This window comes from Meles meles, chromosome 20 (genome assembly GCF_922984935.1).
Source record: "Meles meles chromosome 20, mMelMel3.1 paternal haplotype, whole genome shotgun sequence".
Taxonomy (NCBI): Eukaryota; Metazoa; Chordata; class Mammalia; order Carnivora; family Mustelidae; genus Meles; species Meles meles.
Genome location: NC_060085.1, coordinates 4,627,756 through 4,649,767, shown reverse-complemented (window position 1 = coordinate 4,649,767; position 22,012 = coordinate 4,627,756). Strand labels below are relative to the sequence as shown.

Sequence of the window (22,012 nt, the reverse complement as noted above, 5' to 3'; positions counted from 1 at the left end):
TGTTGTTTAAGATTTATTTATTTATTTGAGAGAGAGAGGAGGAGGAGGGGAGGAAGGAGAGAGAGACTCCTGAAGCCGACTCCCCACTGAACGGGGAGCCTGATGCGGGGCATTGTCTCACGACCCTGAGATCATGACCGGAGCCAAAATCCAGAGTTGGACGCTTCACCGACTGAGCCCCGCAGGCAGCCCTGGGTACATTATTATTAACTGTAGCCAATAAATAGCTTAGGCCTCCCTTTCAGTGTTGTACCTTCTGGGGGTTTGGACCAACCTGTAACAATACGTAGCCGCCGTGCAGTATGACCGAGGGGAGTTATCTCACTGCCGTAAACGTAACACGGACAGCGCGTCAGAAGTCTTTCCTCTTTTGGTTCTCTTTCCGTCCTTCCATCTTGTTCAAAGGGGAGCGCTCAGTCTGAGCCAAGCATGCCTTCATCTCTCCTGCTCTCGTTCAACAACTTTGATCAACAAGGAGAGGGGAGCCAGGGCGACTTTCTGCACGAGCTAACCAGTATCCAACAAAACCAGTTTTGCTTTCCTTGAGGGAACCTCCTATTTATGGTGCCAAAGCTGCTTTTTCACACACCATAGTAAATTAAATTTGAGTTTAAAAATGTAGAAACAGGGGCGTCTGGCTGGCTCAGTCGGTGGAAGGTGCCGCTCTTGATCTTGGGGATGCGAGTTTGAGCCCCAGGCTGGGTGTAGAGATGACTAAAAAATAAACTTAAAAAAATGTAAAAACAAATAGTAGATAAGAAATGGTAAATAGCTCCATGATTAGAGCAGACATCACAAAGGCAATGAACAGGGTTAGGGTTAGGAAATAAGGATTTCGTTCAAGCCTTCGATAATTTTTTTTCACCACTGAAGAATAAGGCAAAAAATCTTAATAGATGTCTTAGTGTAATATTATTTTTATTTGTTTTGCTTTTTTTAGCAAAACAGTATTTTCTTTTTTTTTTAAGATTTTATTTATTTATCTGACAGACAGAGATCACAAGTAGGCAGAGAGGCAGGCAGAGAGAGAGAAGAGGAAGCAGGCTCCCCACTGAGCAGAGAGCCCAATGCGGGACTCGATCCCAGGACCCCGAGATCATGACCTGAGCTGAAGGCAGCGGCTTAACCCACTGAGCCACCCAGGTGCCCCGCAAAACAGTATTTTCAATATGATGTTTTTGCAAATGTTGCTTGCATCAACCCTTTGCTTGAATTTATTTTTTTTAAGATTTTATTTATTCATTTGACAGAGAGAGAGAGCACAAACAGAGGGAGAGGCAGAAGCAGGCTCCCGGCAAAGCAGGGGAAGCCCGATATGGGACTTGATCCCAGGACTCTGGGATCACGACTTGAGAGGAAGGCAGTGACTTAACCAACTGAGCCACCCAGGCATTCCCTTTGCTTGAATTTAATGCAGTAACGGTGATAATGCAAATAACCATTGTTTCTGGCATCATTTTCACTTCCTGTATATCAGCCTTATCCATCGGAAATATAGCGCAAGCTATGTAATTTTAAATTTTCTGGTAGTCCCATAGAAAAGGAGTAGGCGAGGGGCACCTGGCTGGCTCAGTTCATAGAGAGTGCAACTCTTGTTCTCAGGGTCATGAGTTCAAGCCCCATGCTGGGCATGGAGCACACTTGAAAAAAATATCCATTTTAGGGGCGCCGGGGTGGCTCAGTGGGTTAAAGCCTCTGCCTTCGGCTCAGGTCATGGTCCCAGGGTCCTGGGATCGAGCCCCACATCGGGTTCTCTGCTCAGCAGGGGCGTCTGCTTCTCCCTTCCCCTCTGCCTGCCTCTCTCTGCCTACTTGTGATCTCTCTCTCTCTCAAATAAGTAAATAAGTAAATTTACTTCAAATAAGTAAATAAAATCTTTCAAAAAACAAGTTTTCCAATTACTAAATCAAGCATCATTTCCTAAATTGAGGTATTATCCACTTACCATAAAAGTCACCCTTTGAAAGTGTCCAATGCAGGGGGCTGTGGTATATGCACAACGAGCATCAGTTGCTCAGTTTAAATCTGCGTGAAGTGAAACGACATAAAAGTAGGAGTCCGGTTCCCACTGCAGTAAACCACAATCCAAGTGCCCAGTGACCACCTGGACCTTGGGCTCCACTTTGGAGAGCACAGATACAGACTTGAGTTCTTCCCACCTGCACACCTACCTGCAAATAAAGAAAATGGAAATCGCCCCATCCCAGCAATTTCCAGCTGCCACCACCACCGGGAAATGGGTCACCGTTGAAGCTGTCCAGTCTGTGGCCTTCTACAAACACAGGCTGAACTCAGCGCAGCTCCAGCAGGCGGGGGTGAGCCCTGAGAGGCCGTCTGCCTCCTTCCCTTGACACTCCTCTCCCGGGCAGGGATCTGCGTGGCTGACCCCTATGAGGTCTCGGTGATGCAAGACTTCTTCATTGACCTGCGGCTCCCCTACTCTGTCGTGCGTAACGAGCAGGTGGAGGTCCGAGCTGTGCTCTACAATTACCAGGAAACGATGAAACTCAAGGTGGGTCCCCGGGGTGGCAGAGGTGTGATGGAGAGCTGGGGGTGGGGGTCTGTGGCAAATGCCCTTGACTCATACTCTCCCCCACCCCCCCCCACCCCCTACAGGTCAGGGTGGAACTGCTCTACAATCCAGCCTTCTGCAGCTTGGCCACCGCCAAGAAGCGCTACCTGCAGACTATAGAAATCCCACCCAAGTCCTCAGTCGCCGTGCCTTATGTCATTGTGCCTCTGAAGCTCGGTCTGCATGAGGTGGAAGTCAAGGCTGCCGTCTACAACCATTTAATCAGCGATGGTGTCAAGAAGACCTTGAAGGTCGTGGTGAGTCCTTGGGGCCCCTGTGGCCCCTTGTCCTTCGGGAGAGTCTCCTCTCTCCCCCTTGCTGTCAATCCAGGTTGGAGATCCAGACTCTGAGACACTAAGAGTGTCCAGTGTCCAGCTTAGGAAATTTAGGAGTCCTATAGGTTTGGATGCTGGGCCGGGATTAGGGGGAGTGAGTGAGGACTTTTAGGGCGCACCGAAAAACTTAGCCATAAAAACCAGCGGTATATTTTTAAGTGAAAATGTATTTTAATATCAAATATGATTTTTAAAAAAAGATTTGATTTATTTACTTGACAGAGAGAGGCACACACAGAGAGAGGGAACACAGGCAGGGGGAAATGGGAGAGGGAGAAGCAGGTTTCCCCCGGAGCAAGGAGTCCGGTGCAGGACTCGAACCCAGGACCCTGAGATCATGACCTGAGCAGAAGGCAGATGCTTAATGACTGAGCCACCCAGGTGCCCCTTGAATATGATATTTTTAACACATTTCAGTATATAAGAGTTTTCTTTTGACCTTAAAAATTGGAGAAAATGTATTTCACAAAAATTTTTAAAAGATTTTATATATTTATTTGATGGCACAAGTAGGCAGAGAGGCAGGCAGAGGGAGAAGAAGACCTCCCCCCAACCAAAGCAGGGGTTGATTCCAGGACTCTGGCATCATGACCTGAGCAGAAGGCAAACGTTTAACTGACTGAGCCATCCAGATGTTCCACACAAAACAAATTTTAGAAAGCAGTAACATAAAATATGAGAACATAAGAACTTCTAGTTTAACACGTGTTTTTTATCCTTAATATATATGTTAACAGTTACATTTCTACTCTTTCCTACAGTGACGAACATTCACCAGTATAATAGGAGATCAAGTCCTTAATAAATATAAAAGTCTCCTATTATCTTTTATTAATATTTTCAAGCAAAATGTGAGATCATAAATAAGATGACAATATTTTAATACAGAGTTGTAAGGAATCAGAATTCATGTCACAAAAATTCATGATAAACAAAAGATCAAAGTTTTAAACAGAGAGGATCTAACAGTATCAGGTCAACCCACATTTAGCTTTCCCGAATCTAAAGGGAAAATATGGCCCCTATATTTGCATCTTTTTTTAATGGTTAAAATTGATTAATGGTTAATTTCCCCCCCAAAATGTTAAAGTAGTTGAAAAAATATTGAAACACTGAAAAGCAAATGCTTCAAAACTGACAGTGCTATTTTATAGTGAAATGTCTTGTTTATACCCAAACCAGCATTTATTATAATTTTTCTTTCCCGACTTTAATGGATCCAAACTCATATTTTTTTTAAGATTTTATTTTTAAGTGATCTCTACACCCAACATGGGACTTGAACTTACAATCCTGAGTTGATCAAGAGTCACGCATCCTACCCACCCAGCCAGCCAGGGGCACCCAAACTTATTTTTTTTTTTCAACTACTTTAATATTCTGGAATATAATTAACCATTAAAGCATACATAAAAATATATATCTAGGGGGGCGCCTGGGTGGCTCAGTGGGTTGGAGCCTCTGCCTTTGGCTCAGGTTGTGATCTCGGGGTCCTGGGATCGAGCCCCACGTCTGGCTCTCTGCTCTGCGGGGAGCCTGCTTCCCCCTCTCTCTCTGCCTGCCTCTCTGCCTGCTTGTGATCTCTGTCTGTCAAATAAATAAATTTAAAATATATATATTATATATATATCTAGGAGCACTTTTTCAAGTTCTCTCTTTTTTTTTTAGCAGTCTCTACACCCTTTGTTGGGCTGAAACTCACAACCCCTAATCACACGCTCTTCCAACTGACCCAGCCAGGCGCCCCCTAGAGGCACATTTCTTATCATCCCCCTGGCCTGGGGCCCCAGTTCAGTGTGGCGCGGATGGGATGAAAACCTAGAAGGGTGCTCAGGGCGTGCCTGGTCCAACGCCCGAGAGCTAGTGTGCCCACAACTTCCCAATTCTGCACGCTCGTGTGCTGGTAGCTGGAAGGCAGCTATGGAAATTAGCAGAGCTAAAAGAAGGATCTTTTCTTCCCGCGTAGCGGGGCGTCAGATATTTACCAGCTTGCCACTGGAAAAGACTCGGTCTCCAAAGGAAAATTGATTGATATTGATTGATATATCTCCTTTAGGCATTGATATCAGCCTAAAGGAGACTGTGTTCGGGAAAGGCATTAACAGCTACAGTCCACCGTGGAGGTCTTTCTGTAGACACAGGAGAGCGTCCGTTGGGACTCTGACGCTAAGACAGCCCCTATTTTAACTGAGCACGTATTGCGCGCCACACCGTATGCACATTCTTTAGTTCTAGAGACGTTTGCAAGGCACAGAGTTAAAAACACAGACTTTCTTGGGTCATTTAGCCTGACGACCTCCCCCGCCATCCCCTCCCCCCCAAAAATACCAGACTGCCCTGCTCAAAACTCAGCTCTCTTCACCAGCTGTGTGACATTGGACCAGTGACTTCACCTTTCTGTGTTTCCCACCTCTGCGATGGGAGTTGTACTAACAGTACTCAACCCAGGGGGTTCGTTGCAAAGGTAAAAGGTTAACCCCAGAGAGTAAAGAAAGCTCCTTAGCGCAGAGGAAGCTTTCAAAGGGGTTTGTTACTTTGTTAGCAAGGTTATTAATTCCCAGGAGGACCATATGAAGTAGATGTTTGTATTGCTTCCTCTTTCGAAGGGAGGAAGCCAAGGCACAGAGAAGTTAAGGAATTGACTCCCAGTCACACAGCTAGGACAGGTGATTCCACTGTGCCCGTGCTACGGTAATCCCCAGAAGGATAGTGTCTTTGCTGACCAGTTGTGTCTGTCTGTTCCTTTATTCACCTGACCTCCCCCTGCCGTCCCCCATCCCAACACCGTTCAGCCGGAAGGAGTCAGAGTCAACCAGACTGTGGCCGTTCACACACTGAATCCAGAAGAGAAAGGAAAAGGTGAGTCAGCCACAGCAGAGGGTTTGAGGCCTGGGTGACGACGGAGGGCCTGGTGGGAGACGGCCGTTGCCATCCTTCTCTCCTTTCCCGCGGCAGGGGGAGAGCAGAAAGTGCAGGTCCGAGCGGCAGACCTCAGCGACCAAGTCCCAGACACAGATTCAGAGACCAGGATCCTCCTGCAAGGTGAGCCGCCACGGACTGGCCCTGACCCCACAGGCATGACCCTGGAGAAGGGAACGCAGTCCCACCTAATTCTGGGGCTATTTATTACTATGGCTCCCCTCTCCACTTCTGCTAGGACAGCCGGCCACCTCCTTGATGGGTTTTACAGAAGACCCCAGGCAGTATTTAGTTCAGCGAATAGCTTTTGCAGATAAAGAAATTTAAATGAGAAACAGTATAGTTCAAGAGCGGGGAAATTTTGGAACTTAAATACCTGGGATGGCGGAGTTTCGCAAGAAAGGAAAAGAAGTCGCTGGAAAGGCCCCTTGCAAGCAGTAAGGTTTGGGGTAGAGACGCTTGGTTTCCTCATCTGTGATGGGGCTGAATAACGGTACCTATATCAAAGGGTCCTTGAGAGGATTAAATGAGATACTAAAGAGGTTCTCTAGAACAGCGCTTGGCGAACAGCATGAAGCACGACTGCTCCTGGAATTCGTTTTCCACTGGTGTAACAAGAGGACTCGGGGACCAGAGTTCTCCTACGAAGCACAAGCCTGTTTGGAGCCTGGGATCACTGGCCACAGCCCTAACCCTCCTCACCCCACCCCATGGTGCTTGAGCGCGGTCCTCCCGCCCGGCTGCAGGGACCCCGGTGGCTCAGATGGCAGAGGACGCCATCGACGGGAACCGTCTGAAGCACCTCATCGTGACCCCGTCGGGCTGCGGGGAGCAAAACATGATCGGCATGACGCCCACCGTCATCGCGGTGCACTACCTGGACCAGACAGAGCAGTGGGAGAAGTTCGGCCTGGAGAAGCGGCAGGACTCCTTGGAGATTATCAAGAAGGGTGAGCCCGCGGGGCGCCTGGGTGGCTCAGTGGGTTAAGCCTCTGCCTTCAGCTCAGGTCATGGTCTCAGGGTCCTGGGATCGAGCCCCGCATGGGGCTCTCTGCTCAGCGGGGAGCCTGCTTCCCCCTCTCTCTCTGCCTGCCTCTCTGTCTACTTGTGATCTCTGTCAAATAAATAAATAAAAATCCTTTAAAAAAAAAAAAAAGGAGAAGAAGGGTGAACCCGCGTTGGAGAACCTCCCCCGCCCACCTCCAGCCCCCTCCCAGAGATGTAGCCTCCCCAGACCCTGGCCCCCATCAAGGCCCCGCCCCTCCTCGAAGCCCCTCCCCGATCTGGACCCCTTCTTCTCAAAGACCTTCCAGGGCGCCCTGAGCCCTAGGGAGCTCCCTCGCTCACTGAAGCCCCTGCTCCCTGCACGCCCTTGAGACTGTTCTCCTCTCAGAACCCCCCTCCTCTGAGCGCTCCCTCCTCCTTTTCTGTCTGATCGCAGCACCCTCTAAATCCCTTCCCCTTTTAGAAGCTCCTCTCCCTTCCCGCCAGACTTCCCCGCTCCTGGCTGAGCCCCCTCTTTCCTCTCGGATCCCCTATCCCCTAAGTCCCTCCCCTTGCTGGCATACCCATGCCAGGCATCGCCTCCACTCAGCCCCTGCTCCTAGGGTGACACTTCTGGCTTCCCTGCAGGGTACACCCAGCAGCTGGCCTTCAGACAAGGCAACTCGGCCTTCGCGGCCTTCAAGGACCGGGCGTCCAGCACCTGGCAAGTCATCCTTGTACCCCACAGAGCGGGGCGGCCTGGGGTGGTCCCGGGGAGCCTCGTCCACACAGCCCTGTGCCCGGCCCTGGAGCTTCGGCCCATAGAGGCCAGTGGCCTGCGGGTCATCAAGCGCCTCCCGCAGCGAGGCTGGGTCTGCCCTTACAGGGGGGAAGCGGGGCCAGCCCGGCCAGGCCCTGCCCCTCTCTGCTCACTGGTGTGCTGAAATGGCAGTCTCTGGATCCCGGAGGCGATTGGCTCACGCTCTGTGCCCGCCCTCAGGTTGACGGCCTACGTGGTCAAGGTCTTCTCTTTGGCCACCAACCTCATCGCCATCGATTCCCAGGTCCTCTGTGGGGCAGTCAAATGGCTGATCATGGAGAAGCAGAAGCCCGACGGGATCTTCAACGAGGATGGGCCAGTGATTCACCAAGAGATGATTGTAAGAGGCAGGAGTTCAGGGCAGGCTGGGGAAGGGGCGCCCGGAAGTCCCAGGATCGACAGGAGAAAACACTCCCCCTTGGCCTGGGGTGTCGCTATTCCAGTGCAAAGACCAGAGACCTTCAGAGTCCAGGGCAAAACCAAAGTCCTTCTCCCTTCACTCTGCCAGCCCCAGTAGCATCGCCTGCAAACTTGTTAGTAATGCCTGCCCTCAGGCTGGACCCTAGTGCATGGAATCAGGAAGTTTAGGGAGAGGGCCTAGGAATCAGTTTCTACAAACCCTACCCCACCCCACCTGCATGATGCCGATGCCTGCATAAGTTAGAGAATCACTGCCTTAGCCTGAACACTCAGGTGTCCAGTCTCACAGCTGTCCTCCTACCCCCCCTCCATACTCCATCTGTACTGCTAGGATCCTTGCTCTCTCCTGCCACAGGGCCTTTGCACATGCTGTTCCCACTGCCTGGCATGCTAACTCCATCATCCCCCAGCAACATCTTTCCTGATCTCCCCAACTGAGTCACACTCCCATTGTCCACTCTCACTCCCACACCCTCTTCTCCTGCACAGCCCTCATCAGTCTGTGATGATTTATCTTTTGGCGAACTGGTTGGTTCATGTCTGTCTCCCCTACCATACGGAAAGCTCCATGAGGGTTGGGCTAGTGTCTGGTTCTTTCCCACCATCTTATTCATGGCACCAGCAACAATTGGCTGAATGAAGGAACACTGAAGAGAGTGGCCTCCTAAGGAGACCCTGAGGAGAGGCTCAGCTCTGCCTTGACCTACCGACCCGGCAAGGGGATTGGTCACCAAATGGGAACACACTGGTGACCCTATCCTTGTTTCCTGCTTCCTATTCTAGGGTGGCTTCCGGGATTCTAAGGAGAAGGAGGTGTCCCTCACAGCCTTTGTCCTCATTGCACTGAAAGAGGCTGAAGATATTTGCGAAGGACAGGTCAATGTAAGTGTCTGCCATCCTCCCCTCCTCTACCCAGGGCACATCCACCTTGGAGGTGAGGTGTTACATTTGGGTGATTCTCCGTCCTCCCCAGTGCAATAACAACCACCACAGCGGCCATAATAATACCCAACATTTGGGGGTAATTAACTAGGACGCTCATCTAAGATCTTCCCATGGTTAAGTCCTATAATCCTTGCAAGAGCCCAAGAGGTAGGCTACTCTTCTTATCCCCAGTTTATAGAAGAGAAAACTGAGACACAAAGAGATCAAAGAGCAGGTCCTTTCTCCCTGCTTTACCATTTTCGGAGAGTTTTCACCAAGGTCAACAAAAGCCCCCTCAGCCTACTTTCCACATCACTCCTGCCTGATCAGTTCCTTGTATCCTTGCTGCTTCCCTAAAGAAAACTCACAACAGAGAGCTAAGAACACAAAACGATTTTCTTAGTCTGAGAGATCTTTTTAGGAAATTTTCTTTTCCTTTCTATTTTTTTTTAAAGATTTATTTATTTACTTGAGAGACAGAACATGGGGGAGAGAGGGAGAGGGAGAGAACCTCAAGCAGGCTCCCTGCTGAGCACAGAGCCCCTTTGTGAGGCTCCATCTCAGGACCCTGAGATCTGACCTGAGCCAAAATCAAGAGTCAGGTGTTTGACTGAGCTATCCAGGTGCCTGTCTTTTAGGAAATTTTCAAAGGAACCATGACCCTAAAAGGGAAATGATTAAAAATGTTGTCTTGCGGCTATTTCCTTTTCCTCTGGTTTTGGCTTTGAAGAGAACAGACTTAGAAAGATGGGCTTCTGAGAGTCTCTGTAATTGCTCTATTTGCTTTGTCCTGGGGGTTTAAGAGTGGCATGTTTGACCTTTAGCTTACCAAGTCCAGAAGCCCAGGATCTCATGTCAGCCAGTTGCTTCTCCCTTAGTTGGAACCCAGGAAAGAGATGGAGCCGGGGTGTGTGTGTGTGGGGTGGGGGGTAATCTTTAGTGCCCAAGAGGAACCCAGGCCCTTCTGGGCTCAATAATTCCTTTTTCTCTGCCACCCACCCAGCCTGGCAGAATGTGGCTGGCTGCCTTCTTTGGGGGAATAGCCTAACCAAGGCTATCAGATCCCCGGGGAATGGTTCTTTTTTTTTTTTAAAGAGTTTATTTATTTAGTTAAGAGAGAGAGAGAGTGAGCACAAGTAGGGGGAGCAGCAGGCAGAGGGAGAGGGAGAAGCAGGCTCCCTGCTGAGCAGGGAGTCCCATGGGGGACTTGATTCCAGGACTCTGGAATCATGACCTGAGCCAGAAGGCAGATGCTTAAGGACTGAGCCCCCCAGGAACCCCCCAGGGACTGGCTCTGATTGACTCCATCATGCTCATGTGATCGCAACTGGGCCAATCAGCTGAGGCCAGGCGTAGGTCTTACTGACAAATATGGCCGCTTCCATTGTGGCATGTGATGAAAGAAAAGTTCCTACAAAAGTCAGAAGTAGATGAAGGAGAGGTAGCTGGGCAGGCAAAAAGTTCGTTTCTACTACAATACAGCAATTTTTGGCCTCCCTGCTCAGCGGGAGGCTGCTTCTCCCACTCCCTCTCCCTCTGCTCCTGTGCTCTCTCTTTCTCTCTCACTCACTCTCTCAAATAAATAAAATCTTTTTAAAAATTAAATCATAGAAGTTTACATTTAAGTAAATTAGATGACACATTAAACATTTAAAAAACAGGTAAAAAAAAACACTAAAAACTCATCACTTCCCAATTATTCCCTTTCATCATTATCCTTGGTACATCTGTCCACCTTGAGGTTCTTTGCACACGTATGTGGTGAAAATACTATCAAACGCTGTGCTACTGCCCACCTCTTCCCAACTCTGTGTTCACTGACTCCACATCCGTAGTTTGAAATTGGCCACAGTTGTATTTACACCGTGAAAATCCGCAAACATTACAGATCCAGTCTTCCTCTACCCCTCCTCTCTTGAGTCTCGGTATTCTCATCTGTGCAGTAGGAATGATGATAAAAATGGCATACATTTGCCACGGCGTGGATGGGACTAGAGGGTATTATGCTTAGTGAAATAAGTTGATCAGAGAAAGACAACTATCATATGACCTCCCTGATATGAGGAAGTTAAGAGGCAACGTGGGGGGGGGGGTTGGGGGATAGGAAAGGAATAAATGAAACAAGATGGGATCGGGAGGGAGACAAACCATAAGAGACTCTTAATCTCGCAAAACAAACTGAGGGTTGTGGGGGCGGAGGATGAGGGTAGGGAGAGGGTGGTTGGGTTACGGACATTGGGGAGGGTATGTGCTATGGTGAGTGCTGTAAAGTGTGTAAACCGGCGATTCACAGACCTGTACCTCTGGGGCTAATAATACATTATATGTTAATTAAAAAATTTTTTTAAATTAAAAAAAAATAGACTGGCATATATAGTAAGTGTTAGCTAGGAAGCTGATGATGAGACAAGAGGCACTCCCAGCAGGATGCTGTATCATTCACACTAGCTCACAAGTGCCTCTCTGGGACATCTCTATTCCACTCCATGTTCAGGCATATCATTGTGGTAGCTTGAAACTGACCATAGTGGGAGTATTTCCCTTACAGTAACCGGAGATCTATAAACCAGCCACCCTCCCCCCCTACCCCCAAACACACACTGGAGACCTTAAACAGCTACCAGGACACCACTGGTTATATAAACTGTCCCCGGCACCTTTTAGGTATTCAACAACAAGGCAGCTCATCGTGACTAAAATGTCTGGAAAACCCCGTGGGGGGTGTGGGAGAGGGAAGATCGATCCAAGACAGATGTATCCCAAGGACAGAAACCATCCTGTTACCCAAGAAGTGGTGCCTTTGTGATCCTTACCAGCTCTCTGTGGCAGTAATGTCCACCTTACCAAAGTACTCAATCCTCTTTCTTATAGAGCCTGCAGGGCGGCATCAATAAGGCAGGACAGTATCTTGAAGCCCACTACGAGAACCTGCAGGGATCCTATTCTGTGGCCATTGCTGGTTATGCCCTCGCCCAGATAGGCAAGCTGGAGGGAAACCTCCTCAGAAAATTCCTGAGGACAGCCAAAGGTGAGGGGCAGCCTAACGAGGTAAAAGAGGAATGCATGGCTGGGGCTGGGGGCAGCCAGCTTGAACTGGCATGCGGGGCTCTAAGCTGTGCTGGGATGGGCAGCTTGAAGGGGAGCTGGAGTGGATGGTGCTAAGCCATGCTGGGTGGATGGCTCTGAGGTGTGCAAAGTTCTCATTGTAAGCTCCACGAGAAGGTCCCTGGCCTCCTTCATTCAACAAGTGTGTGTTGAGCACTTGCTATGACTCAGGAGCAAGGACATAGGCTCTGACATCAGACAGACCCTAATTCAGATCCCACTCTGCCATGTTCTCACTGTGTGACTTTGTACAAGTCACTGAACCTCTCTGGTCCTCATCTTAAGATGATATTTACATCATAGGTGGTTGTGAAGATTGAACAAGTAATGCAGGTAGAAGGTCTAGCACCCAGGAAGAGCTCCATCACTCCTGCTATCCTAACATTAACATTATCTCAAGGGTCTTTGGGATTAGGCAAGATAATGCTATAGGCAATTTAGCACAGTGCCTGGCACCTAGTGAGCACTTAATCATTGGTTTCAGTGATGATCTGTACCAGGTTTGCCCTGATTGATGGAACATACATCGAGAAACATGATATAACATATACCAAAGTGGTTTAACACAATAGAAGTTTGTTGTTCGTGGATGGATCTCCTCCGTACACTGATGCCCAGATTCCAGCCTCTATCTCTTCATGGCTCTGCCACTCCAGGTCCTTGGAATCCACTCCATCCAAGTAGAAGGTGAAAGAGTCAGGAGGATTGTGCAAAGGACATAGACCAGGCAAGGAAGGGGTCCCTGTCACGGCCAGTGTCCATTCCATTGTCCAGAGCTCCATCATGTGGACATACCTGCCTGCAAAGATATGTGGGAGATGTAGTCCAACTGCGTGCCCAGGAAGAGGAAGGAATGGTTCTGAATAACAATCTCTGCCATAACTACTTTCTTTTTTTTTTTAAGATTTTATTTATTTATTTATATCAGAGAGAGAGAGAGAGAACAAGCAGGCATTGTGGCAGGCAGAGTCAGAGAAGCAGGCTCCCTGTTGAGCAAGGAGCCCGATGTAGGACTCGATCCCAGGACCCTGGGATCATGACCTGAGCCGAAGGCAGCAGCTTAACTGACTGAGCCACCCAGGCATCCCCCATACTTTCTTAGGCACTTGGGACATCATAGTGAATACAGCATAGCCCTGCCATCATGGCCCCACACTCCAGTTGAGGAAAGAAGTGAGTTAATAGATTACTATGGAGCATGATAATGCTGGAACAAGAGAGTGCAGGATGTTTTGAGAGACAGAAGGAAGGACAGGGGTCTGTCACCCAGTCTTGGGGTACCATTGAAGTCAATTTGTGCAGGATGGGATTAACAGGAGTTAAGTGGAGAAAAGGTTCTCCAAGTAGAGGCAACAGAATATCAAAAGACTCAGAGGGAATAATGAGCATGGACAGTTTAGGGAATCTCTGTAGCTCAGTGGGGGTACAGTTGAGAATTCAAGTGGAAGAGTAAAGGTTAATGAGAGAAGAGAGTGAGGCAAGAGCCAGCAGGTTGAGGGCCTTGCATATGAGGATACTTGAACACCAAGAAGTCTAGGGGTTGTCGTCTACTGAGCTTTCTCTGAGCCATCTCCAGGCTGGACAGAGCAGTGAGCATGGGGCGGTGGGGGTTCTCTCCACAGACAGGGAACGCTGGGAGGAGCCTAACCAGAAGCTCTATAGTGTGGAAGCCACATCCTATGCCCTCTTGGCCCTGCTGCTGCTCAAAGACTTTGACTCTGCACCTCCTGTCGTGCGCTGGCTCAATGAGCAGAGATACTACGGAGGTGGCTATGGCTCCACCCAGGCAAGTGACCCCATGTCCCCCAGGCACCTGCATGCCTACTTCCTCTGGCCTCCCACTGGCCTCCAAGAGAAGACACTGAGACTGAGGGGAAGTCCTTCTTTCCCACAAGGCAGAGGGGCTGGAGTGGATTTGAGAGATCAGGCTTTTTCAGTTGTGAACCCACCTGTGGGATCTAGACTACATTCTGAATGCCCCAAGCTGTGTTCTGAGCCTCCAGGTATCTAGACCAGGTTTTCAGCTCCACGACTCCATGTTAGCTTGTCTTCCTGTGGGCTCTAGACAAGTCCTCAGCTCCACCTGACTCCATGTTAGCTCATCTTCCTGTGGGTTCTAGACCAGGTCCTCAGCTCCACCCGACTCCACGTTAGCTTATCTTCCTGTGGGTTCTAGACCAGGTCCTCAGCTCCACCCGACTCCATGTTAGCTCATCTTCCTGTGGGTTCTAGACCAGGTCCTCAGCTCCACCCGACTCCATGTTAGCTCATCTTCCTGTGGGTTCTAGACCAGGTCCTCAGCTCCACCCAACTCCATGTTAGCTCATCTTCCTGTGGGTTCTAGACCAGGTCCTCAGCTCCACCCGACTCCCAGCCTTTCTCTCCCTGGTGGGTTCTAGGCCATGGTTTCAAAAACCTCAGACTCCAGTTTGACCCCCTTTCTTTCTGGCAAGCTGTCAGTCATACTCTCAGTATCCCTTTTGGATTCTAGATCATATGGTCAGTGACCCCAGGCTTCAATTTCATTCTTTTTTCAAAAGTGGGTTTTAAACACATTTTCATTTGGCTCCAAACTCTTACCTTAGACTCTCCTCTGGATGAGTCTGGGTCACATTCTCAGTATTGCTACAGCCTCAGTCTTATGCCTGCAATTTCTGGTGAATTCAAGACTTGTTCTCAGTGTCTCCAAGTTCTGGTCTAAGCCTCTGTCCCTTGGAGAATCTGGAGCGTGTCCTCAGTTTCTAACAACCCCCAATCTCATCCTTACCCTCTCTGGGGGTGGGGGTGGCATCCTAGGCTACAGTCTTAGTGCCCCCTCCCTCTGACCTGAGTCTCTTCCTCTCTCTTGGGTTCTAGGCCACCTTCATGGTATTCCAAGCCTTGGCCCAATACCAGAAGGATGTCCCTCGCCACAAGGACTTGAACCTGGAGGTGTCCATCAACCTGCCCAGCCGACACAGTATTATCAAGCACGTCATCCTCTGGGAGTCTGGTAGCCTCCTGCGGTCAGAAGAGGTACAGTGGTCTAGCCAAACGCTCCTTGCTGTCACCGTCCACACCAGCCAGGCTTTGCTAGAGGCAGGAGGGAGAGCAGATGATTACTATACCTAGGGGAAGGCTTCGTTCCCGACATCCTCTCTTCTTTCTCCCTACTCCCCACAGACCAAGAAAAATGAGAATTTCGAAGTAGTAGCTAAAGGAAAAGGAGAAGGCACCTTGTCGGTAAGACACAGGAACACACATCCACTTGGCCCACCACTTTCTCTCAACCCCTCTGACCCAGAGAGACCTGCTCCTTTTCAACTCAGGTGGGCTGACACTTCATTGCCTGCACTATTCCACCAGGTGGTGACAATGTACTATGCCAAGCTCAAAAGCCAAGTCTACTGCCAGAACTTTGAACTCAGGGTTAACATTCAACGAGTCCCTGATGATGATAAAGGTAGTAAAGCCCCTACCTGTTACCCTTCCCCTAACCCCATTCTAATGTCTGACCCCCCTCCTGAATTGGGACCCAGGGACCCCCCCTCCCATTTTTCTGTCTTCTGTGTTTCTAGGCAAGAAGCCTCAGGATGCCAAGAGCACCATGCGCCTTAACATCTGTACCAGGTAAGTGATGATAGCTCACTGGGGGATCATCTTGACCATTCCTCTGTCCATAACAAGACTTCTCACGAATAATATCTGCGGTACCTAATCCTTTCCAAGAGCGCATTGTGCATCTGGTATTGTGTGAAGTCCCCCGAGGAGGTAGATGCCACGGACACAGTCCTCACTGCACTCAGCAGTCCGAGACTAGCCGTGGCCACAGAGGTGAGACAGTGCAAGCAATCCCAACAATCAATACGGGAAGTTACAGTTGTTCCATGACCTTGAAAGTGTTTTATCACAACATCGAAAACTCTCATATTGTCAGTTATAAAGATCCAGAGAAATGAAAGTGACAGTAAGACGAGAATTTGTTTAGGATGCTGTAAATGAAAACATCAGAACACTGAGATGGAAGTGATTTTTTTTTCTCCTTTGTAAAACGCTTATCAAAAGAACTGTGGTTGGAAAGCACCTCCTTCCTCCTCTTTGTGTAACTTAGGTTACGGATCAAGCAGGCGTCCTTCCTATGAAGTTGTGAATTGTCATGTTCCCTTCTGAGTTAGGTCAGCTTCCAACACTTAATCCTTGCAGTGGCCAGTGTCCCAAGATACCCAAGAGTGATGGCTGCGTCTCTGCCAGCGTTGCTTCCTCTGGGACAGCTGCACCTTTGGTCACAGCCATTCTTCTCACTTGTGTTGATGGGCTCGTCTTCCCCCAGGTTCCTCCCACTGCATAGCCAGCCTCTCGAATGGCAGCAGGGGGGACATTCCTGCAGCCTGCTGTTTTTTCCTCCAGCTCAGTTGTGTGCTATGCACATTTTACGTCCAGCAGTACCCGTCTTTAACCAGTCTTCATTTCTCTGCCGTGCTCTCCTCTTTGTTGGCTAGTTCCCTCTTTCAATGACTCATTTTCCCAAAACGTCAGGTGGGTTGATAAAGAATTAACACAACTGCAGGCCACGCTCTCAGTACATGAACTGACGAATGGCGGCTCAGTGAGTCAGCACCGACGGACTTTGAAAGAAGTGACGTGATTGGTCGTTGACTGTGATGTGCATTTGTTATTTGCACAGTGATTGGTGGACTGGAGAGCTAGAAACAAGATTCGTACTTTATGCAGTTGTGATTACTGTACCCCGGTGTTACTGAGCTAGACCATGGTAACATTTTCTTGTCTTTATTTTCTAGAAGAACTGAGGCATGGAGAGGGCAAGGGACTCATCAGATGTCATATAGAGCTGGGATTTGAACCCATGCAATTGGGCTTTAGAGCCTGAGCTGTTAGTCTCCTTGACCATCATACTGCCTTTCCCTTAGTCCCTTTGGGGAATGTTACCTAAAATCTAATATTGCTCTGTGCTGCTATGTGGGAACTAGGAACCTCTGATCAGACCACCCTTTGTCCAGGAACTGACCCCCAGGGCTGACCCCACCCTGGGACCTCACTGTCCTCTCTCTGCCCCAATCAGGTACCTGGGACCAAAGGATGCTGCCATGTCGATCCTGGATATATCCATGATGACTGGCTTTTCTCCTGACATTGATGACCTCAATGATGTATGAAGGGCTTGTGGGTTTGGGGGCTGGGATCAGTGGGAAGAACTCTGGGGTCTGGAAGAAGACTAAGGAGGATTTTCACAAGTCCTACTCTTCCCCAGTTGAGCGGCGGTGTCGAGAAATACTTCTCTAAGTACGAGCTGGACAATAAGCTGTCCAATAAGAACACCCTCATCCTCTACCTGGACAAGGTAAAGCCTCCAATGGGTACCTGACCTCTAGCTGGCTGTCCTTCCTCTGGGTCAGGCCAGGCCCAGGCTAGGGGAGATGGGGTCCCTACTGCTGGGTGGTGGAGAAAGGGGCATGTGGGGAGGTGGTCAACCCAGGTCCTTTATAAGCATCCTACCTTCTGACCACTCATGTCCCAACCTCATCTTGTGTTTTCTTCCTCCAGCTTCTTCCCATGAGGGTCTTAAGCAACCACTGAAAAGAGCCACTTTGGTTTAAAAGATCAAGTGCTCAGTGGTGAACAAGGATTTCCCTTGCTCCCCATTTCCTGGTATTTCTCTCTCTTCTTCTTAGCTCCCCATCTGACTTCTCACTCTTTTTTATCTCCAACACTACCTGAGCTTCCTCCTCTCCCTTACTTACGTCTTCCTGCTTTGATATCCTCATATTCTCCCTGTTCAGTCCCGATGCCCCTCACCTCATACTAGTTAGCATAAGTAACGCTAGCTACTATAACAAAACTCCCAAGAATATATGGGGATCCCAGACTTGTGTTTCTCACTCATGCCAAGTCTAGTTGGTGTCAGAGGTTAAGGCGAGAGCCTTCTGTTCCACACAGTCACTCAGGGATCCACATGTCTTCCATCCTGGAGCTCTAATCCCTAGGATCTTAGAGTGGTCTGCTGGACCCATTCTTACTAGAAGAAAAGAGGATTGTGCAAGAGATGGGTATTGACATTTTCTTGTATTTTAATTTTTGTACATTTAAATGTTTATGCAATTTCAACCTTACAGGGAAATGGCAGAGCAACAGAACACAGTTCCACACTTCCACCCAAATTCACTGTTAGCCTTTTCTTCCAAATACACCTATCACACACACATATATATGTCTATATGTTTCTTATTCTCTCTCTCTCTTTATCTTTATTTTTTCAGCTTTAGTGAGATGTAACTGACTTGCAACACTGTGTAAGCTTAAGGTGTATAACATAGTGAGTTGATGTATACATATATTGGGAAATGATCACCATAATAAAGCTGCTTAACACACATCCATTACTTCAGCTAGGTTTTTTAAAAAGATTTTATTTTTTTATTTATTTGACAGAGAGAGAGAGATCACAAGTAGGCAGAGAAACAGGTAGAGATAGAGGGGGAAGCAGGCTCCCTGCAGAGCAGAGAGCCCGATGTGGGACTCGATCCCAGGACCCTGGGATCATGACCTGAGCCGAGGCAGAGGCTTAACCCACTGAACCACCCAGGCGCCCCAAGATTTTATCTATTTATTTGAGAGAGCAAGACAGAGATAGCAAGAGGGAGCACAAGTGGGGAGGAGAGGGAGAAGAAGGCTCCTTGCTGACCTGGGAGCCCAGTGCGGGACTTGAACCCAGGACCCTGAGATCATGAATGGAGCCACCCAGCTGTCCCAGCAACTTTTAAATAACTATTCAGTATCATGAAGCATGGGATGTTTTTATGGACATAGCAGTCCGTTGGCCAGAACGCCATCACCTGGCCACGGTCGGGAAGGAAGGAGGCCGACGAGTGCGATCTAGTTGCGAGCTTTGGAGAACCCGAACATGAATTTCTGAAGCGCTCAGAAATCTTTTGGCAGAGCTTCCGCTGCTTCCTTCCACCCTCCCCACCCATATCCCACCTTCGTCCTTCATTTTCTCCAACCCCCAGTACGCATGCTGGTCTCCCTTCCGTGTCATCCCACTGACCGGCCTCCTTCTTCCCCACAGATCCCGCATGAGCAGGAGTACTGTGTATCCTTCAGAGTGCACCAGTACTTCAATGTGGGGCTGGTCCAGCCTGGGTCAGTCAGGGTCTACTCCTATTACAACCTGGGTGAGCAGCTGACCTGGGACCTGGGGTTTGAGGGACCCAGGGATCTGAAAGGTGGGGGGTGCTGAGGGTCCCAGGGTTGGGGACCTGCCATCTCCAGGTCCGAGGGCTCCAGGGTTGGGGACCTGCCATCTCCAGGTCCGAGGGCTCCAGGGTTGGGGACCTACCATCTCCAGGTCTGAGGGACTGGAATCCAAGCCTCCTGGCTCTCTGGACTGGAGACCCGAGCCCTTGACCCTTCTGCACCACTGTGCCCACAGATGAGAACTGTGTCCAGTTCTACCACCCGGAGAAAGATGACGGCTTACTGAGCAAACTCTGCCACCAGGACTTGTGTCGCTGTGCCGAGGGTGGGCACAGGGGGGTCAGGAAGGAGTGACCAGACCCCCTGGATCCTCCTCCCTTCCGGGGTGGGGGGGGAACCGCACCCAGAGGAACGGGCCCAGGGGTGGGGGGTCCTGGATGAGACGTAGGGTATATCCATGCCCCCGACTCATCCACCCCGCAGAGAACTGCTTCATGCACCAGGCAGAGAAGGTCACTGAGGCATACCGGCTGGACAAGGCCTGCGAGCCGGGCGTGGACTACGGTAAGCGGGTATACGTATGCGTGAGCACGTGTGAGCAGCAGTGTGTGGGGCTGTGGTTGTGCACGGGACTGTAGTCCTAGGCGGCTCTGTATAGGATCGTGTGCGGTGGATGGGTTGGGGTGGGGCGGGGACTGTTGCAGGACGGGTTGTGATCCTGCTTGGATCTGCTTGGGCGGGAGTTGGGGGGGGGGGCCTGTGCGCAGGTGCGCTAGTGGGTGAGGGTGACCCCCACGCCCCCCTCACCCCCGCAGTGTACAAGACCAAGCTCCTCAGGAAGGAGCCCTCGGACGACTTTGACGACTACGTCATGGTCATCGAGCAGATCATCAAATCAGGTCAGCCCTGCACTCTGCCTTCTGCCGCACGGTCCCGCCCCCTTCCTCCCAGTTCCCTCGGGCCGCGGTGCTCAGCTCCCTGCCCGCCCTCCAGGCTCCGATGAGGTGCGGGTTAAGGAAGAACGCAGGTTCATCAGCCACATCAAGTGCCGAGAAGCCTTGAAGCTGCAGGAGGGGAAGCGCTACCTCATGTGGGGCATTTCCTCCGACCTGTGGGGAGAGAAACCCAAGTGAGTGCCAGCCCGGTGCCGGCCCAGGGTCGCCCAGCCCTCCCAGCCCCGCCCTGCCCCTGACCTGTCCTGCCTCCCTCCCCCCCCCACCAGCATCAGCTACATCATCGGCAAAGACACGTGGGTCGAGCTGTGGCCCGAGGCCGAAGAATGCCAGGACGAGGAGAATGAGAAACAGTGCAAAGAGCTGGCCAACTTCGCGGAGGACATGATCGTCTACGGCTGTCCCAACTGACCCCTGCGCGCGTCCCCACAATAAAGCCGCCGTCCTCCGCCGCGTGTCTCCCCGTGTGGGAAGGTCTTTGACAGGGAAAGAGGCAGCTGTTATCCCCCGCTCCCTCACCAGCAACTCCCCTCGGCTCCAGCCTGAAGCCGCACCCGGTTCCTGCCTGCGCTCCCCCTGCGGGGTGCCCTCCGTCCTCCCCCCTGCAGGGTGTCCTCCCTCCTCCCCAGGGAGCCTGCGCCTGCCCGCCTGGCCTGCCCCTGCCGCTCGCCAGGCCCTCAGCCCAGCCTTCCCACCTGCGTGCTTACCTGGCCCTGCCCCTGCCGGCACCCTCACCTGCGTTCCCGCCACCGACCTGGTCATCTGAACCTTGACCTGCCGTCCCACCTACATTCTGGCCCACGCCAACCCCTCCCACCGCGGGCTTGCCTGGATCTTTACCGACTCTCTGACCCACGCCCTCCCCTAGCTTCCTTTCCGCCTCCCTCCCCGCCCGCTTTCTCACCTGTTCTCACCTGCAGCTCGAGGGCCAACCCCGTCTGCTCCCTCGCCGGCATTCTGTGTGGGGCAGCCGTGCCCAGGAGGGGGCGGTAGGGGGCAGGCCAGGCGACATTTCCACGGGAGCTCAGGGTGAGTGAGCAAGGGAGCCAGCTGAGACGGAAGGTCTGAGTCAGCGGTCAGAGGGGGAGAGCGCGGGGGCATTGTGGTCACAGCAGCCCAGAGCTGTGTGGAGGGCAGCAGCCACAGGCAGATGGGTTCATTGGCTGCTGAGGGGAAGTGGGGTCCTAGATGCCTCTTCTGGTTAATTCCACTGCTAGGACTCTTGAGGGTGGGACCCATTCCTGGCTCAGCATCACCGGAAAAGCCCTGAGGTTTGCAGTCGCCCCTTCTCAGCACTTTCCCCCTAAACCATCCCCCCAGGTCCTGTAAACCCCACCTCCTGATTCCAGGACTATGAGGGAAATAGATTCACAGCCAGCGTCCCCCTCCCCTCCAGCCCCTGACTGGCAGGGACCTCTGTCAAGGGGAGACTCCAAAATCCTCATCACTTACTAAGTGTCCCAGCCAACCGGCCCACCCAGCTTGATGTCTTTCTTCTCATTTCTTTGCTTGCTGATTTCCCCCTTTCTTCTGCCCTGGGATTCCTTTTCTTCCTTTCTTTCAGCACATGGGGTGTTGTTTTGTTGGAGCACCTGTGGTCCCCGAGGACAGACAGGAGACAGGGTCTTTGAAACTGACATTCTAAGGACAGCATGGAGTTGATCTCAGACAGTGGGGATGTCCGAAGAGGAAAGGAGAACGGGGCAATGTGAGAACACTTGCCTACCGTGGGGCCACCAGTTTAGTCCTTAGATCCAGTAACAGTCATTTTCTGGGTCAACCTAGCCAT

At 50.7% G+C, this 22,012-nt stretch overlaps 1 protein-coding gene across 1 annotated transcript in view; it reads left to right on the top strand.

Moving 5' to 3' along the window:
• Positions 1-20,675, top strand: part of C3 (complement C3) — a 34,130-nt gene extending 13,455 nt beyond the window's left edge. Inside the window, exons 20-41 of the mRNA XM_045989735.1 lie at positions 2,370-2,512; positions 2,617-2,829; positions 5,700-5,766; positions 5,863-5,949; positions 6,573-6,776; positions 7,459-7,534; positions 7,811-7,970; positions 8,834-8,932; positions 11,846-12,002; positions 13,702-13,865; positions 14,936-15,094; positions 15,242-15,301; positions 15,425-15,521; positions 15,637-15,688; positions 17,139-17,226; positions 17,328-17,417; positions 19,143-19,248; positions 19,506-19,595; positions 19,754-19,834; positions 20,086-20,169; positions 20,264-20,399; positions 20,493-20,675. Coding sequence (XP_045845691.1) covers positions 2,370-2,512; positions 2,617-2,829; positions 5,700-5,766; positions 5,863-5,949; positions 6,573-6,776; positions 7,459-7,534; positions 7,811-7,970; positions 8,834-8,932; positions 11,846-12,002; positions 13,702-13,865; positions 14,936-15,094; positions 15,242-15,301; positions 15,425-15,521; positions 15,637-15,688; positions 17,139-17,226; positions 17,328-17,417; positions 19,143-19,248; positions 19,506-19,595; positions 19,754-19,834; positions 20,086-20,169; positions 20,264-20,399; positions 20,493-20,634 — 2,555 coding nt within the window. The 3' untranslated portion in view covers positions 20,635-20,675. The remainder of the gene's footprint in view (positions 1-2,369; positions 2,513-2,616; positions 2,830-5,699; positions 5,767-5,862; positions 5,950-6,572; positions 6,777-7,458; positions 7,535-7,810; positions 7,971-8,833; positions 8,933-11,845; positions 12,003-13,701; positions 13,866-14,935; positions 15,095-15,241; positions 15,302-15,424; positions 15,522-15,636; positions 15,689-17,138; positions 17,227-17,327; positions 17,418-19,142; positions 19,249-19,505; positions 19,596-19,753; positions 19,835-20,085; positions 20,170-20,263; positions 20,400-20,492) is intronic.
• The last annotated feature ends 1,337 nt before the right edge of the window (positions 20,676-22,012 follow it).